The sequence below is a fragment of the Pieris napi genome, chromosome 24, assembly GCF_905475465.1.
Source record: "Pieris napi chromosome 24, ilPieNapi1.2, whole genome shotgun sequence".
Classification (NCBI taxonomy): domain Eukaryota; kingdom Metazoa; phylum Arthropoda; class Insecta; order Lepidoptera; family Pieridae; genus Pieris; species Pieris napi.
Window position 1 is genome coordinate 3,522,182 of NC_062257.1, and position 17,417 is coordinate 3,539,598.

General features: G+C 40.3%; 1 protein-coding gene across 1 annotated transcript; it reads left to right on the forward strand.

The window, feature by feature from the left end:
- Positions 1–432: 432 nt before the first annotated feature.
- On the forward strand, positions 433–4,891 carry LOC125061822 (zinc finger protein 845-like). Its single transcript, XM_047667433.1, has 3 exons — positions 433–586; positions 668–823; positions 984–4,891. Exons 2-3 carry the CDS (start codon positions 709–711, stop codon positions 4,673–4,675), a joined length of 3,807 nt encoding a protein of 1,268 aa, XP_047523389.1. The 5' UTR covers positions 433–586; positions 668–708; the 3' UTR covers positions 4,676–4,891.
- Positions 4,892–17,417: the final 12,526 nt, after the last annotated feature.

Genomic DNA, 17,417 nt, shown 5'->3' on the forward strand with positions numbered 1-17,417 from the left:
ACAACGCCGATTAAGAAGTTTGACTTCAAAAAGATTTTTTAAAGACTTGCAGTGAATCCTTTCCGGAAATCAATCGATCATATGATACGATTACTCTATTACCATAATTCGTTAGTTATACATCACAATCAAATAGGGCTTGAAACAAAGTCACTTTGCGTCAAGCGTGACCCTCTGCCGGCAAAGGAATTTGTATAAGAATGACATTATCTCACGTTTTGTCACGTGACCATCTTCATACAGATGTGTTTGCCGTTAGTGGGTCACTATTGTCTTAAATAGATTTTGTCTATATTCTGTGGTTACGGTTACCATCTCTTGAGTCTAGGTATAATCTCAAAAAAAAAACTTTTGAGTCTTGACAGTTGACTTTTGAGACAACTCAGGTCTCAGAGTCAGACAACTGACAAAGTCAGTAGTCACTCTCAGACCTGTCCGACGCGAGTCGCGACGGTCCGACCCGACATGCGTGACATTAGAATTTAGATCACGCTCTATCTGTTTCAGAATTCAGATTTACAAGTTACAAACCTACAACAGACAACTCTAAAACAATATTATTCATTTTTTAGTTAGGACTTAGGAAGTAAATATTCTTAATGTTGTATATTTATTATTTTATGTAACAGAACAAAAATTAAACATGGGTTTTTATTTCGAATTACAGGTAACAAAACATTTTTCTGTAAGCATAAGGAAATATTAAGGATGGATTCAGATATTGATATTGAAGAACATAATTTGTTTGAAAATCCTGAGTTACGTGTTCTTTTCCCGGATATAACTGCGCTTAAACAGGAGATTTATGATGAAGATGTTGAAGGTAATAAATTTAGTTAGATTGTTAGTTAAATATCTTTAACACATCGTTTTACATAAAAACTAAATTAATAAGGATATTTATTATATTAGGTATTATGAGCAGACTGTAGTAATTATTGCTAGTAGTAATAGTAACTACAAATTGAAATTTTAATTTTCAGTTACTAATATACCACATGACAGAACAACCCTGAAACGTGAATATCAATTAGAACTAGCTCACTCTCAGCATTTTGATGAAAATCAACAAAGGGCTGGAAAGAAAAAACATGCATTACAAGAAAAATCATGCATTTTCAAAAACAAAATAGTCATTGGCTCAAAACCAAAGTCATCCAAAACTACATATAGTTCTATGAAACATTATATAACAAAGCAGGTAAAAATTATTTTATCAGATTTACAACCAGTATTATTAAACTCCAATAAATTTTGCAAAGTATGCTCAATTCTTTTTCCAAACAATGTTTCTTTAACAGAGCATAGAAGGATTATCCATGATGAACAATATATCTGTAGTAAATGTGGTAATAACTTTTATCAAAAGGGTAATTTAACTAGACATCTAAGGAATGTTCATAAAATAAATGTTATTCAGAAAAGAAAAACCTCTAAGTTGGCTAAAAATGTCCAGTTGGATATTACACAACACTCTATTAAAGACAAAAATCTTGTTCCAAATGTAACATGCTTTCATTGTCCTAAAAAATTTGAATCCAAGCAACTACTTATTGAGCATTTGTATGCGGTACTTGAGCCTAAAGTTAATAAACAAGCTAATTCACAGCTTAATGCTAAATCAATAGAGTCTAATTGTATAGTAAATAAGAAAAATAAGTCTGGTACTTGGAACATTCAAAACAATGTGGATAAAAATTCAAGTGCTGAAAGACAAAGTCTAAAGAGAAATGTAATTAATAATGAAACACAGTTATTTTTTAAATGTCCCAAGTGTTATCACTATTTCAAAAACAAAGACTTCTTTGTCAAGCACATGGAAATAAAACATTGTATTCAGGACTTTCCAACTAAAAAGGTACCATTTAATACAAAATGTGAGTTGTGTACACAGCATTGCAGCAATGCCAGATTTTATAATCGTCACATACATAATCATCAACTAATATCATTAAGAAAGAAACAAAAATCAAACTTAAAAAGGAAAAGAGTATGCACAAAGAAAGCTACTAAAAAGGAAACATTGAATATATTTGTAATAAAAGATGTTGTATTTAAGTGCAGTAAATGTGATATATGCTTCATATCTCCAAGTTTGGCACTGAATCACACAAAACATAGTGAATATAGATATCATTGGAAGTGCACAGAATGTCAGTTTACTTTTAAGAGAAATGAAGGCAAATATCATCTAAGACAACACACATGTTCAAAATCTTTTACAACTATTGAGATAAACGAAAAAACATTCTCTAAAATCTTATACTCTTGTTCAATGTGCAACATACATTATGAAGAACAAAAATTTATGCAACACTATACAAAATGTAATTCTTACACTCCACCATCAGAGTATTGTGACATCTGTGATATTTTCATAGATCAAAGATTAAAAATTGCCCATAGAGCTATACATATTGCAGGCTTAATGAGTAATACAGATTTTTGCATTATTAAACTAATAGTAAAATTTATTAGTAAGCCAGAAATAGTTAAAATAGATTCGCTCAAAAATAATTTACATATCAGTAATTTAATGTTATATTATTGTAACACTTGCAAATGCTTTGTTACAAATATACATAAAATTCATCTCCAATCATTATGTGCAAATTCAACGAAATATGCTTGTAGATATTGTGGTTTAACATTCACAAATAAGGGAATTATGGCTCATAGAAGTATACATTATAAAAATCCATCCATAATGTTACAAGACTTTCTATTTTATGATTTGAAAACTGGTAAAAAAATTGCCCCACCTATGCCTGATTTTCCAAAATGTGAAAGTTGCTTTAAACATTTTATTAACAAATTTACCTTAAAAAGTCACGTATGTGGGGAAGAGGCAGATTTTATATGTTCAATATGCAACATGAAGTTTTCTGAAATTGTGCACAAATTACATTTACCATTTCACGAATATGAAATAAGTGAAAGGAATATTGAAAAACTAACTAACGAGGAAATCCATTCTTTAAATAATATTCAAAAGGATAATGTAGACAGTCCAGTAGAATTTAAAGACAATGCTAAAAACATAGTTGAGAATGATTTATATTTCTGTAAATTATGTTTAAGGCAAATTTATTCGTATGATAAGGTTATAGAACATTGTCAACTTCATATATTAAATAATAGGGATCCAAAAACAAACATAGAACATCGAGAACAGGATGTTAATTCAAAAGATTCTATAGATGGCAGGGAGGTGTACTATTTTGAACCATATTATTATGGTGCCAAGGATGATATTTGGTTGAAGCATCTATTTAATGGATTATCATTGGAAGATATCAACAAAAAACTGTTCCATTCTATTTATAGATTTGAGAGTAGAATAAAACTAGAAATATCTCAAGAGGGTAATCCCGAATATACAGAATATAAATGTCTGAAATGTCAATGTTTCATAGAAAGTTCCACACTTTTTAGTCATGTGGAAGGATGTGGTGGTCACAATCTTAAAAGCTATTCATGTGGTGTATGCAAAAACATTTTTGTAACACAAATTGCTTTATCTCAACATTTACAAATGCATAAAAATTCATTTCGCATGAAAAATATGAGAATAGTTTCTTTTAATCAGAACAATGATAAACAAATTAATGAATTAATTAAATTAAATTCTTCTAGACCATATTATGTAGTCTATAGATGCAGAAATTGTGAAGGTCTTGTTAACAAGGCTGAATTTTTAACACATGTTTGTAATGTAAAAGATCTTCAAAAGTGCAATAATTGTGGGTTGCTAATATATAGCAGTGATTATGAATATCATCTTTTAAAACATAAGAATTTAAATAGTTTTACTGGGAACAATATGAAAGTAGTACTTCTAGGTGATTTAATTCCGGGATTTAATAAAAGCTCACTTGTATCTACATTTATGGGTATTGTTTGTGATTACTCTTTTTATAAGTGTAGTAAATGTTTCATTTGCATTCGTTATGCAAGATGTATTTCCCCACATTTCTGTTTAGTTGATGCCGCTAAAGCTATATGTAATCTTTGTGATCTTTACTTTGAGCAAGGTAAATTGAAAGGGCACATGAAACTACATACAGAAGATCCAGAATTTATAAAAGATAATATAAATACTTTTGTTTTCAATCCAAAAGAGAGTATAGAATCTTCAATAGCCGAACAACCTTCAACATCGTCAAAGACTAATGTGGTTAAAATTATGGAACAAGATATAGTAAATACCGATGGCCAAATTGTCCTATACAGATGTGCTAAATGTAATTTACATTATATGAGCAAAAGTCAAGCAAAAGAACATGTAAAAAAAAGTCCTGGAAGGGTAATAAAACAATATTGTACAAAATGTGGAATCCCTTTCTCTCCAAATGTCTTGTTTGATCACCTCAAAACCCACCACAAAAAAGATATTAAAACCGCATATGTAGTCGACGTTTTTGGTTCTTATAAAAAGCGAAAGATATTTAAATGTGGTAATTGCAATTTACACTTTACAAATGCGAAGAAAACATCTGAACATTATTTAAAGTGCTTAGGAGATTCTAGTAAGGGTGAAAAATGCAAATGTTGCAGCTTAATGTTTCATTATTCTTATTTATTAAATCATGAAAATTCCACAGACTATAATATGCACACCGATTATGAAGTAGTGGAAGTAGACAATGAGTTTGTAAATTATAAGGCAAATTAAATTACCAAATAAATTTTTAAATTTTTACTTGAAACTGGCTTAAAGTTAAAACTATTGCCATAATATTAAAAAAAAAATTATAATATTAATTTCTCATTGGACCTTTTAACTTTAATTTAAAATAAGAGTTAAGTTTAATAGTTCAATTGTAATATTCTTCCTATCAAAAGATGTATTATTCGGTTCTTAAATAAACTATAATATGTATATCAAAAAGTTGTTTTAATATCACATTAACGTGTACTGAAGTGAAACTTCTTAAAGCGCATGAGGGTAAATTTTTTACCTATTAATTACAATAATAAAAATATTAGCGTCACGAAGATGTTTTTGTGGAAGAATTGAGAGATTGAGAGAGAGTGAGAAAAGACGAACGTAGTATAAAGCAAATAGCCATGGAGCGAGAGGTGGGAGAGAGCTATAGTGAGAAAGATTGAGAGAGAGAGTAAGGGAGATCGAGAAAAATTACACGTTATGGTTGATGTATTCCTGTAGTAGTTACATATTAGAACTTTAGATGAAAATTCTGTCGCATAACGTCTTGTGCAGTAAACGCAGAATATTTGGTTTTATTTATATTATTATCATAAACAGTGAGTTAAATTTATAAATAAAATTTTGTGATAAATTTAAGTATGTTGTCCAAAAGACGAAGTTGTTCAGAGTAAGTAATATATCTGTTATCTTTTTGTTAATTTACAATTTTTATGCTAATTCGTTTGTAGGTTAGGAAGCTTTAATATAAATTACAATATTGGCCAAGACGGTCGGAAAGTACGTTGTGAAGTCAAGCAGTATAAAACAAATTTTAAAAATCATTACAGTATTTTTTTCAAGCTTTAAAGCGAAATGCGGATAATATTCAAAGACGAGTTTTATGCAAATCTTTTTTGACTTGGGAAATAATGGAAGAATTATTTATAATTCTTATAAATAAGGCTTTTATTGATCACTAGCTGGCCTGGCGAACATCGTACCGCCTAACAGTCGATTCTTTATTTTTATAAAATACTTATTCTGCTATTCGGGACACCGGTCTAGCTAAGATAAAAAAAAAGAAAGTTGATAAGACAACAAATACATTATGTTAAAAAAATAAAAATTTACCTTCCCGAAAAGTTCAAAGTTCAAAGTTTAAATTGACTTTTAAATATTATTACGAATATTATGTATGGGAATATAGAAAAGTGTTGTTTTTAGACTTTTTCACTCAATTTTTTTAATTTTTCTCTGCGTAAGAACCATCCTCGTACTTCAAAGAATATTATAAAAAAAGAATTGGCCAAATCGGTCAAGCCGTTTTCATGTTATGTCGTGACAACGGAAAACGGGTTTCATTTTTATATGTATAGATATGAATATAAAACTTATCTGCCCTGTCCTGTGAGATATGGTTTTAAGTCATTCCTTTTGTAAAATTAATAAAACGTGGTTTATGGTTTTGACAGATAAGGGGCCATCCATAAAGTACGTCACACGAATTTTAGGACTTTTGAACCCCTCCCCCCGTCCTTGTCACAGGTTGTCACATTTTTATAACCCCCCCCCCCTGCTGATGCTGCTGATGTGACGTCACACATTTTTTAAATTTATCTTTAATTTTACCATTTATTACCATTCAAAATTCTCTTGAATTTGAGTGTCTCACTTGCATTACAACGCCGCTCTAGAAGTTAAATGACGTTGCATGAGAGATTATCGCATAACGACAATGCTAAATTATTAATAAATATAGATCAAGTTCGTAAATTTTTAAAATTTTTAATTCACATCCAAACTTTGCGTTTTAGTATTTTAAATTTTAACTTGTGACGTCACAAAAGTATTGACCCCCCCATGCCCCTTGTCACACGATGTCACACTTCGGTGATACCCTCCCTCCCCATTAACGTGTGACGTACTTTATGGATGGCCCCTAAGGGACCCTTCACTTGACTATGGATGCTTGGGTTTAATCCATGTTTTTTTATATGAATATCCTATACTACACTGGTAGACTTGTGCGTCATTATTAAAAATAATATCACAATAAATGGTATTGAAATTTATATAAAGTGTAAAAAAACGATGCTAAAGTAAAAGCATATAAATGTACATAAATAATCGCAATAAATGAAAATACTGCATTGCAAAACACCGTAGCATTAAAACCAGTTTAAGAACTAACTAACTCATTTTTATTCCTTTACCCCTATTATCAAACCACTGTTATCCACCATTACCAAAACTTTGACATGCCCACACAGCCATCGAAACAATTTATATTAAAAAAACTCCCAAAGCAATTATAGTACCATGATTTAATTGTCAAAGCCAAATCCTCTACTATATATTAACACATGCAGTATACAACTATGTTGTATGTTTAATTCGACAATTAATTATTTTTAATTAATAAAAAGTATTGGTTAAAGTCTTAACAACACACGTACACGATCATAAATATACTCTTTTACTGAAAGAAATAATAACAGTGCTTCAAACACAGAATAACTCTATGAAATTTCAACAAACGCTAGGCCTTAAGCACATCTTCCGGGACAGCGCTCGTAATACTCTCAAAAGAGCAATAGCACTGTGGCTGTCAGGACTGCCCTGATATGTGTTCAAAGAACACATCATTCGGGACAGCGCCCGTAATACTCATAAAAGAGCTCCAGCACTGTGGCTGTCAGGACTGCCCTGATATGTGCAGAACACATCGTGTAAAGAACACATCATTCGGGACAGTGCCCGTTATACTCATAAAAGAGCTCCAGCACTGTGGCTGTCAGGACTGCCCTGATATGTGCAGAACACATCGTGTAAAGAACACATCATTCGGGACAGTGCCCGTTATACTCATAAAAGAGCACCAGCACTAAGGCTGTCAGGACTATGCCTGATATGTGTTAAAAAAACACATCTTTAGGGACAGCGCCTGTTGTACACATAAAAGAGCACCAGCACTCAGGCTGTCAGGACTAAGCCTGATATGTGTTAAAAAAACACATCTTTAAGGACAGCGCCCGTTATACTCATAAAAGAGCACCAGCACTAAGGCCGTCTGGACTATGCCTGATATGTGTTAAAAAAACACATCTTTCGGGACAGCGCCATTTGTACTCATAAAAGAGCACCAGCACAAAGGCTGTCAGGACTATGCCTGATATGTGTTAAAAAAACACATCTTTCGAGACAGCGCCCTTTGTACTCATAAAAGAGCACCAGCACTCAGGCTGTCAGGATTATGCCTGATATGTGTTAAAAAACACATCACTCGGGACAGCGCCCGTTATACTCATAAAAGAGCACCAGCACTAAGGCTGTCAGGACTATGCCTGATATGCGTTCAAAGAATACATCATTCGGGACAGCGCCCGTTATACTCATAAAAGAGCACCAGCACTCAGGCTATCAGGACTGCCCTGATATGTGTTCAAAGAACACATCATTCGGTACAGCGCCCGTTATACTCATAAAAGAGCACCAGAACTAAGGCTGTCAGGATTATGCCTGATATGTGTTAAAAAAACACATCACTCGGGACAGCGCCCGTTATACTCATAAAAGAGCACCAGCACTCAGGCTATCAGGACTGCCCTGATATGTGTTCAAAGAACACATCATTCGGTACAGCGCCCGTTATACTCATAAAAGAGCACCAGAACTAAGGCTGTCAGGATTATGCCTGATATGTGTTAAAAAAACACATCACTCGGCGTAACACTCTTAAAAGAGCTCCAGCACTAAGGCTGTGTCAGGGACTGAGCCTGATTTGTGTTCTTTGAACACATCTTTCAGGTTTGCACCCATAACACTCTCAAAAGAGCTCCAGCACTAAGGCTGTGTCAGGGACTGCGCCTGATTTGTGTTCTTTCAGGTCAGTATCCATAACACTCTTAAAAGAGCTCCAGCACTAAGGCTGTGTCAGGGACTGCGCCTGATTTGTGTTCTTTCAGGTCAGCATCCATAACACTCTCAAAAGAGCTCCAGCACTAAGGCTGTGTCAGGGACTGCGCCAGATTTGTGTTCTTTCAGGTCAGCATCCATAACACTCTTAAAAGAGCTCCAGCACTAAGGCTGTGTCAGGGACTGCGCCTGATTTGTGTTCTTTCAACACATCTTTCAGGTTTGCACCCATAACACTCTCAAAAGAGCTCCAGCACTAAGGCTGTGTCAGGGACTGCGCCTGATTTGTGTTCTTTCAGGTCAGTATCCATAACACTCTTAAAAGAGCTCCAGCACTAAGGCTGTGTCAGGGACTGCGCCTGATTTGTGTTCTTTGAACACATCTTTCAGGTTTGCACCCATAACACTCTCAAAAGAGCTCCAGCACTAAGGCTGTGTCAGGGACTGCGCCTGATTTGTGTTCTTTCAGGTCAGCATCCATAACACTCTTAAAAGAGCTCCAGCACTAAGGCTGTGTCAGGGACTGCGCCTGATTTGTGTTCTTTCAGGTCAGCATCCATAACACTTAAAAAAGCTCCAGCACTAAGGCTGTGTCAGGGGCTGCGCCAGATTTGTGTTCTTTCAGGTCAGCATCCATAACACTCTTAAAAGAGCTCCAGCACTAAGGCTGTGTCAGGGACTGCGCCTGATTTGTGTTCTTTCAGGTTTGCACCCATAACACTCTCAAAAGAGCTCCAGCACTAAGGCTGTGTCAGGGACTGCGCCTGATTTGTGGTCTTTCAGGTCAGCATCCATAACACTCTTAAAAGAGCTCCAGCACTAAGGCTGTGTCAGGGGCTGCGCCAGATTTGTGTTCTTTCAGGTCAGCATCCATAACACTCTTAAAAGAGCTCCAGCACCAAGGCTGTGTCAGGGACTGCGCCTGATTTGTGTTCTTTCAGGTTTGCACCCATAACACTCTCAAAAGAGCTCCAGCACTAAGGCTGTGTCAGGGACTGCGCCTGATTTGTGTTCTTTCAGGTCAGCACCCGTAACACTCTCAAAAGAGCTCCAGCACTAAGGCTGTGTCAGGGACTGCGCCTGATTTGTGTTCTTTCAGGTCAGCATCCATAACACTCTCAAAAGAGCTCCAGCACTAAGGCTGTGTCAGGGACTGCGCCTGATTTGTGTTCTTTCAGGTCAGCACCCGTAACACTCTTAAAAGAGCTCCAGCACTAAGGCTGTGTCAGGGACTGCGCCTGATTTGTGTTCTTTCAGGTTTGCACCCATAACACTCTCAAAAGAGCTCCAGCACTAAGGCTGACGGGGCTTCGCCTGATTTATGTTATTTCAACATATCTTTCAGGTAGGCACCCGTAACACACCCTCAAAAGAGCTCCAGCACTAAGGCTGTGTCAGGGACTGCGCCTGATTTGTGTTCTTTCAGGTTTGCACCCATAACACTCTCAAAAGAGCTCCAGCACTGAGGCTGTGTCAGGGACTGCACCTGATTTGTGTTCTTTCAGGTTTGCACCCATAACACTCTCATAAGAGCTCCAGCACTAAGGCTGTGTCAGGGACTGCGCCTGATTTGTGTTCTTTCAACACATCTTTCAGGTTTGCACCCATAACACTCTCAAAAGAGCTCCAGCACTAAGGCTGTGTCAGGGACTGCGCCTGATTTGTGTTCTTTCAGGTCAGTATCCATAACACTCTTAAAAGAGCTCCAGCACTAAGGCTGTGTCAGGGACTGCGCCTGATTTGTGTTCTTTCAGGTTTGCACCCATAACACTCTCAAAAGAGCTCCAGCACTAAGGCTGTGTCAGGGACTGCGCCTGATTTGTGTTCTTTCAGGTTTGCACCCATAACACTCTCATAAGAGAGTCAGGGACTGCGCCTGATTTGTGTTCTTTCAGGTCAGCATCCATAACACTCTCAAAAGAGCTCCAGCACTAAGGCTGTGTCAGGGACTGCGCCCGATTTGTGTTCTTTTAGGTCAGCATCCATAACACTCTTAAAAGAGCTCCAGCACTAAGGCTGTGTCAGGGACTGCGCCTGATTTGTGTTCTTTCAACACATCTTTCAGGTTTGCACCCATAACACTCTCAAAAGAGCTCCAGCACTAAGGCTGTGTCAGGGTCTGCGCCTGATTTGTGTTCTTTCAGGTCAGTATCCATAACGCTCTTAAAAGAGCTCCAGCACTAAGGCTGTGTCAGGGACTGCGCCTGATTTGTGTTCTTACAGGTCAGCATCCATAACACTCTTAAAAGAGCTCCAGCACTAAGGCTGTGTCAGGGACTGCGCCTGATTTGTGTTCTTACAACACATCTTTCAGGTTTGCACCCATAACACTCTCAAAAGAGCTCCAGCACTAAGGCTGTGTCAGGCCCTGCGCCTGATTTGTGTTCTTTCAACACATCTTTCAGGTTTGCACCCATAACACTCTCAAAAGAGCTCCAGCACTAAGGCTGTGTCAGGGACTGCGCCTGATTTGTGTTCTTTCAGGTTTGCACCCATAACACTCTCAAAAGAGCTCCAGCACTAAGGCTGTGTCAGGGCCTGCGCCTGATTTGTGTTCTTTCAACACATCTTTCAGGTTTGCACCCATAATACTCTCATAAGAGCTCCAGCACTAAGGCTGTGTCAGGGACTGCGCCTGATTTGTGTTCTTTCAACACATCTTTCAGGTTTGCACCCATAACATTCTCAAAAGAGCTCCAGCACTAAGGCTGTGTCAGGGACTGCGCCTGATTTGTATTCTTTCAGGTCAGTATCAATAACACTCTTAAAAGAGCTCCAGCACTAAGGCTGTGTCAGGGACTGCGCCTGATTTGTGTTCTTGCAGGTTTGCACCCATAACACTCTCAAAAGAGCTCCAGCACTAAGGCTGTGTCAGGGACTGCGCCTGATTTGTGTTCTTTCAGGACAGCATCCATAACACTCTTAAAAGAGCTCCAGCACTAAGGCTGTGTCAGGGACTGCGCCTGATTTGTGTTCTTTCAGGTTTGCACCCATAACACTCTCATAAGAGCTCCAGCACTAAGGCTGTGTCAGGGACTGCGCCTGATTTGTGTTCTTTCAACACATCTTTCAGGTTTGCACCCAAAACACTCTCAAAAGAGCTCCAGCACTAAGGCTGTGTCAGGGACTGCGCCTGATTTGTGTTCTTTCAGGTCAGTATCCATAACACTCTTAAAAGAGCTCCAGCACTAAGGTTGTGTCAGGGACTGCGCCTGATTTGTGTTCTTTCAACACATCTTTCAGGTTTGCACCCATAACACTCTCAAAAGAGCTCCAGCACTAAGGCTGTGTCAGGGACTGCGCCTGATTTGTGTTCTTTCAGGTCAGCATCAATAACACTCTTAAAAGAGCTCCAGCACTAAGGCTGTGTCAGGGACTGCGCCAGATTTGTGTTCTTTCAGGTTTGCACCCATAACACTCTCATAAGAGCTCCAGCACTAAGGCTATGTCAGGGACTGCGCCTGATTTGTGTTCTTTCAACAAATCTTTCAGGTTTGCACCCATAACACTCTCAAAAGAGCTCCAGCACTAAGGCTGTGTCAGGGACTGCGCCTGATTTGTTTTCTTTCAGGTCAGTATCCATAACACTCTTAAAAGAGCTCCAGCACTAAGGCTGTGTCAGGGACTGCGCCTGATTTGTGTTCTTTCAGGTTTGCACCCATAACACTCTCAAAAGAGCTCCAGCACTAAGGCTGACGGGGCTTCGCCTGATTTATGTTATTTCAACATATCTTTCAGGTAGGCACCCGTAACACACCCTCAAAAGAGCTCCAGCACTAAGGCTGACGGCACTGCGCCTGATTTATGTTATTTCAACATATATTTCAGGCCAGAACCCGTAACACACTCTCAAAAGAGCTCCAGCACTAAGGCTGACGGGGCTTCCCCTGATTTATGTTATTTCAACATATCTTTCAGGTAGGCACCCGTAACACACTCTCAAAAGAGCTCCAGCACTAAGGCTGTGTCAGGGACTGCGCCTGATTTGTGTTCTTTCAGGTCAGCATCCATAACACTCTCAAAAGAGCTCCAGCACTAAGGCTGTGTCAGGGACTGCGCCTGATTTATGTTATTTCAACATATCTTTCAGGTAGGCACCCGTAACACACCCTCAAAAGAGCTCCAGCACTAAGGCTGACGGCACTGCGCCTGATTTATGTTATTTCAACATATATTTCAGGCCAGAACCCGTAACACACTCTCAAAAGAGCTCCAGCACTAAGGCTGACGGGGCTTCCCCTGATTTATGTTATTTCAACATATCTTTCAGGTAGGCACCCGTAACACACTCTCAAAAGAGCTCCAGCACTAAGGCTGTGTCAGGGACTGCGCCCGATTTGTGTTCTTTCAGGTCAGCATCCATAACACTCTTAAAAGAGCTCCAGCACTAAGGCTGTGTCAGGGACTGCGCCTGATTTGTGTTCTTTCAGGTTTGCACCCATAACACTCTCAAAAGAGCTCCAGCACTAAGGCTGACGGGGCTTCGCCTGATTTATGTTATTTCAACATATCTTTCAGGTAGGCACCCGTAACACACCCTCAAAAGAGCTCCAGCACTAAGGCTGACGGGACTGCGCCTGATTTATGTTATTTCAACATATATTTCAGGCCAGAACCCGTAACACACTCTCAAAAGAGCTCCAGCACTAAGGCTGACGGGGCTTCCCCTGATTTATGTTATTTCAACATATCTTTCAGGTAGGCACCCGTAACACACTCTCAAAAGAGCTCCAGCACTAAGGCTGTGTCAGGGACTGCGCCTGATTTGTGTTCTTTCAGGTCAGCATCCATAACACTCTCAAAAGAGCTCCAGCACTAAGGCTGTGTCAGGGACTGCGCCTGATTTGTGTTCTTTCAGGTTTGCACCCATAACACTCTCAAAAGAGCTCCAGCACTGAGGCTGTGTCAGGGACTGCACCTGATTTGTGTTCTTTCAGGTTTGCACCCATAACACTCTCATAAGAGCTCCAGCACTAAGGCTGACGGGACTGCGCCTGATTTATGTTATTTCAACATATATTTCAGGCCAGAACCCGTAACACACTCTCAAAAGAGCTCCAGCACTAAGGCTGACGGGGCTTCCCCTGATTTATGTTATTTCAACATATCTTTCAGGTAGGCACCCGTAACACACTCTCAAAAGAGCTCCAGCACTAAGGCTGTGTCAGGGACTGCGCCTGATTTGTGTTCTTTCAGGTCAGCATCCATAACACTCTCAAAAGAGCTCCAGCACTAAGGCTGTGTCAGGGACTGCGCCTGATTTGTGTTCTTTCAGGTCAGCATCCATAACACTCTCAAAAGAGCTCCAGCACTAAGGCTGTGTCAGGGACTGCGCCTGATTTGTGTTCTTTCAGGTTTGCACCCATAACACTCTCAAAAGAGCTCCAGCACTAAGGCTGTGTCAGGGACTGCGCCTGATTTGTGTTCTTTCAGGTCAGCATCCATAACACTCTCAAAAGAGCTCCAGCACTAAGGCTGTGTCAGGGACTGCGCCTGATTTGTGTTCTTTCAGGTAAGCATCCATAACACTCTCAAAAGAGCTCCAGCACTAAGGCTGTGTCAGGGACTGCGCCTGATTTGTGTTCTTTCAGGTCAGCATCCATAACACTCTCAAAAGAGCTCCAGCACTAAGGCTGTGTCAGGGACTGCGCCTGATTTGTGTTCTTTCAGGTCAGCATCCATAACACTCTCAAAAGAGCTCCAGCACTAAGGCTGACGGGGCTTCGCCTGATTTATGTTATTTCAACATATCTTTCAGGTAGGCACCCGTAACACACCCTCAAAAGAGCTCCAGCACTAAGGCTGTGTCAGGGACTGCGCCTGATTTGTGTTCTTTCAGGTTTGCACCCATAACACTTTCAAAAGAGCTCCAGCACTGAGGCTGTGTCAGGGACTGCACCTGATTTGTGTTCTTTCAGGTTTGCACCCATAACACTCTCATAAGAGCTCCAGCACTAAGGCTGTGTCAGGGACTGCGCCTGATTTGTGTTCTTTCAACACATCTTTCAGGTTTGCACCCATAACACTCTCAAAAGAGCTCCAGCACTAAGGCTGTGTCAGGGACTGCGCCTGATTTGTGTTCTTTCAGGTTAGTATCCATAACACTCTTAAAAGAGCTCCAGCACTAAGGCTGTGTCAGGGACTGCGCCTGATTTGTGTTCTTTCAGGTTTGCACCCATAACACTCTCAAAAGAGCTCCAGCACTAAGGCTGACGGGGCTTCGCCTGATTTATGTTATTTCAACATATCTTTCAGGTAGGCACCCGTAACACACTCTCAAAAGAGCTCCAGCACTAAGGCTGTGTCAGGGACTGCGCCTGATTTGTGTTCTTTCAGGTCAGCATCCATAACACTCTCAAAAGAGCTCCAGCACTAAGGCTGTGTCAGGGACTGCGCCTGATTTGTGTTCTTTCAGGTTTGCACCCATAACACTCTCAAAAGAGCTCCAGCACTGAGGCTGTGTCAGGGACTGCACCTGATTTGTGTTCTTTCAGGTTTGCACCCATAACACTCTCATAAGAGCTCCAGCACTAAGGCTGACGGGACTGCGCCTGATTTATGTTATTTCAACATATATTTCAGGCCAGAACCCGTAACACACTCTCAAAAGAGCTCCAGCACTAAGGCTGACGGGGCTTCCCCTGATTTATGTTATTTCAACATATCTTTCAGGTAGGCACCCGTAACACACTCTCAAAAGAGCTCCAGCACTAAGGCTGTGTCAGGGACTGCGCCTGATTTGTGTTCTTTCAGGTCAGCATCCATAACACTCTCAAAAGAGCTCCAGCACTAAGGCTGTGTCAGGGACTGCGCCTGATTTGTGTTCTTTCAGGTCAGCATCCATAACACTCTCAAAAGAGCTCCAGCACTAAGGCTGTGTCAGGGACTGCGCCTGATTTGTGTTTCTTTCAGGTTTGCACCCATAACACTCTCAAAAGAGCTCCAGCACTAAGGCTGTGTCAGGGACTGCGCCTGATTTGTGTTCTTTCAGGTCAGCATCCATAACACTCTCAAAAGAGCTCCAGCACTAAGGCTGTGTCAGGGACTGCGCCTGATTTGTGTTCTTTCAGGTCAGCATCCATAACACTCTCAAAAGAGCTCCAGCACTAAGGCTGTGTCAGGGACTGCGCCTGATTTGTGTTCTTTCAGGTTTGCACCCATAACACTCTCAAAAGAGCTCCAGCACTAAGGCTGACGGGGCTTCGCCTGATTTATGTTATTTCAACATATCTTTCAGGTAGGCACCCGTAAAACACCCTCAAAAGAGCTCCAGCACTAAGGCTGTGTCAGGGACTGCGCCTGATTTGTGTTCTTTCAACACATCTTTCATGTTTGCACCCATAACACTCTCAAAAGAGCTCCAGCACTAAGGCTGTGTCAGGGACTGCGCCTGATTTGTGTTCTTTCAGGTCAGTATCCATAACACTCTTAAAAGAGCTCCAGCACTAAGGCTGTGTCAGGGACTGCGCCTGATTTGTGTTCTTTCAGGTTTGCACCCATAACACTCTCAAAAGAGCTCCAGCACTAAGGCTGACGGGGCTTCGCCTGATTTATGTTATTTCAACATATCTTTCAGGTAGGCACCCGTAACACACCCTCAAAAGAGCTCCAGCACTAAGGCTGACGGGACTGCGCCTGATTTATGTTATTTCAACATATATTTCAGGCCAGAACCCGTAACACACTCTCAAAAGAGCTCCAGCACTAAGGCTGACGGGGCTTCCCCTGATTTATGTTATTTCAACATATCTTTCAGGTAGGCACCCGTAACACACTCTCAAAAGAGCTCCAGCACTAAGGCTGTGTCAGGGACTGCGCCTGATTTGTGTTCTTTCAGGTCAGCATCCATAACACTCTCAAAAGAGCTCCAGCACTAAGGCTGTGTCAGGGACTGCGCCCGATTTGTGTTCTTTCAGGTCAGCATCCATAACACTCTTAAAAGAGCTCCAGCACTAAGGCTGTGTCAGGGACTGCGCCTGATTTGTGTTCTTTCAGGTTTGCACCCATAACACTCTCAAAAGAGCTCCAGCACTAAGGCTGACGGGACTGCGCCTAATTTATGTTATTTCAACATATATTTCAGGCCAGAACCCGTAACACACTCTCAAAAGAGCTCCAGCACTAAGGCTGACGGGGCTTCCCCTGATTTATGTTATTTCAACATATATTTCAGGCCAGAACCCGTAACACACTCTCAAAAGAGCTCCAGCACTAAGGCTGACGGGGCTTCCCCTGATTTATGTTATTTCAACATATCTTTCAGGTAGGCACCCGTAACACACTCTCAAAAGAGCTCCAGCACTAAGGCTGTGTCAGGGACTGCGCCTGATTTGTGTTCTTTCAGGTCAGCATCCATAACACTCTCAAAAGAGCTCCAGCACTAAGGCTGTGTCAGGGACTGCGCCTGATTTGTGTTCTTACAGGTCAGCATCCATAACACTCTTAAAAGAGCTCCAGCACTAAGGCTGTGTCAGGAACTGCGCCTGATTTGTGTTCTTACAACACATCTTTCAGGTTTGCACCCATAACACTCTCAAAAGAGCTCCAGCACTAAGGCTGTGTCAGGGACTTCGCCTGATTTGTGTTCTTTCAGGTCAGTATCCATAACACTCTTAAAAGAGCTCCAGCACTAAGGCTGTGTCAGGGACTGCGCCTGATTTGTGTTCTTTCAACACATCTTTCAGGTTTGCACCCATAACACTCTCAAAAGAGCTCCAGCACTAAGGCTGTGTCAGGGACTGCGCCTGATTTGTGTTCTTTCAGGTTTGCACCCATAACACTCTCAAAAGAGCTCCAGCACTAAGGCTGTGTCAGGGACTGCACCTGATTTGTGTTCTTTCAGGTTTGCACC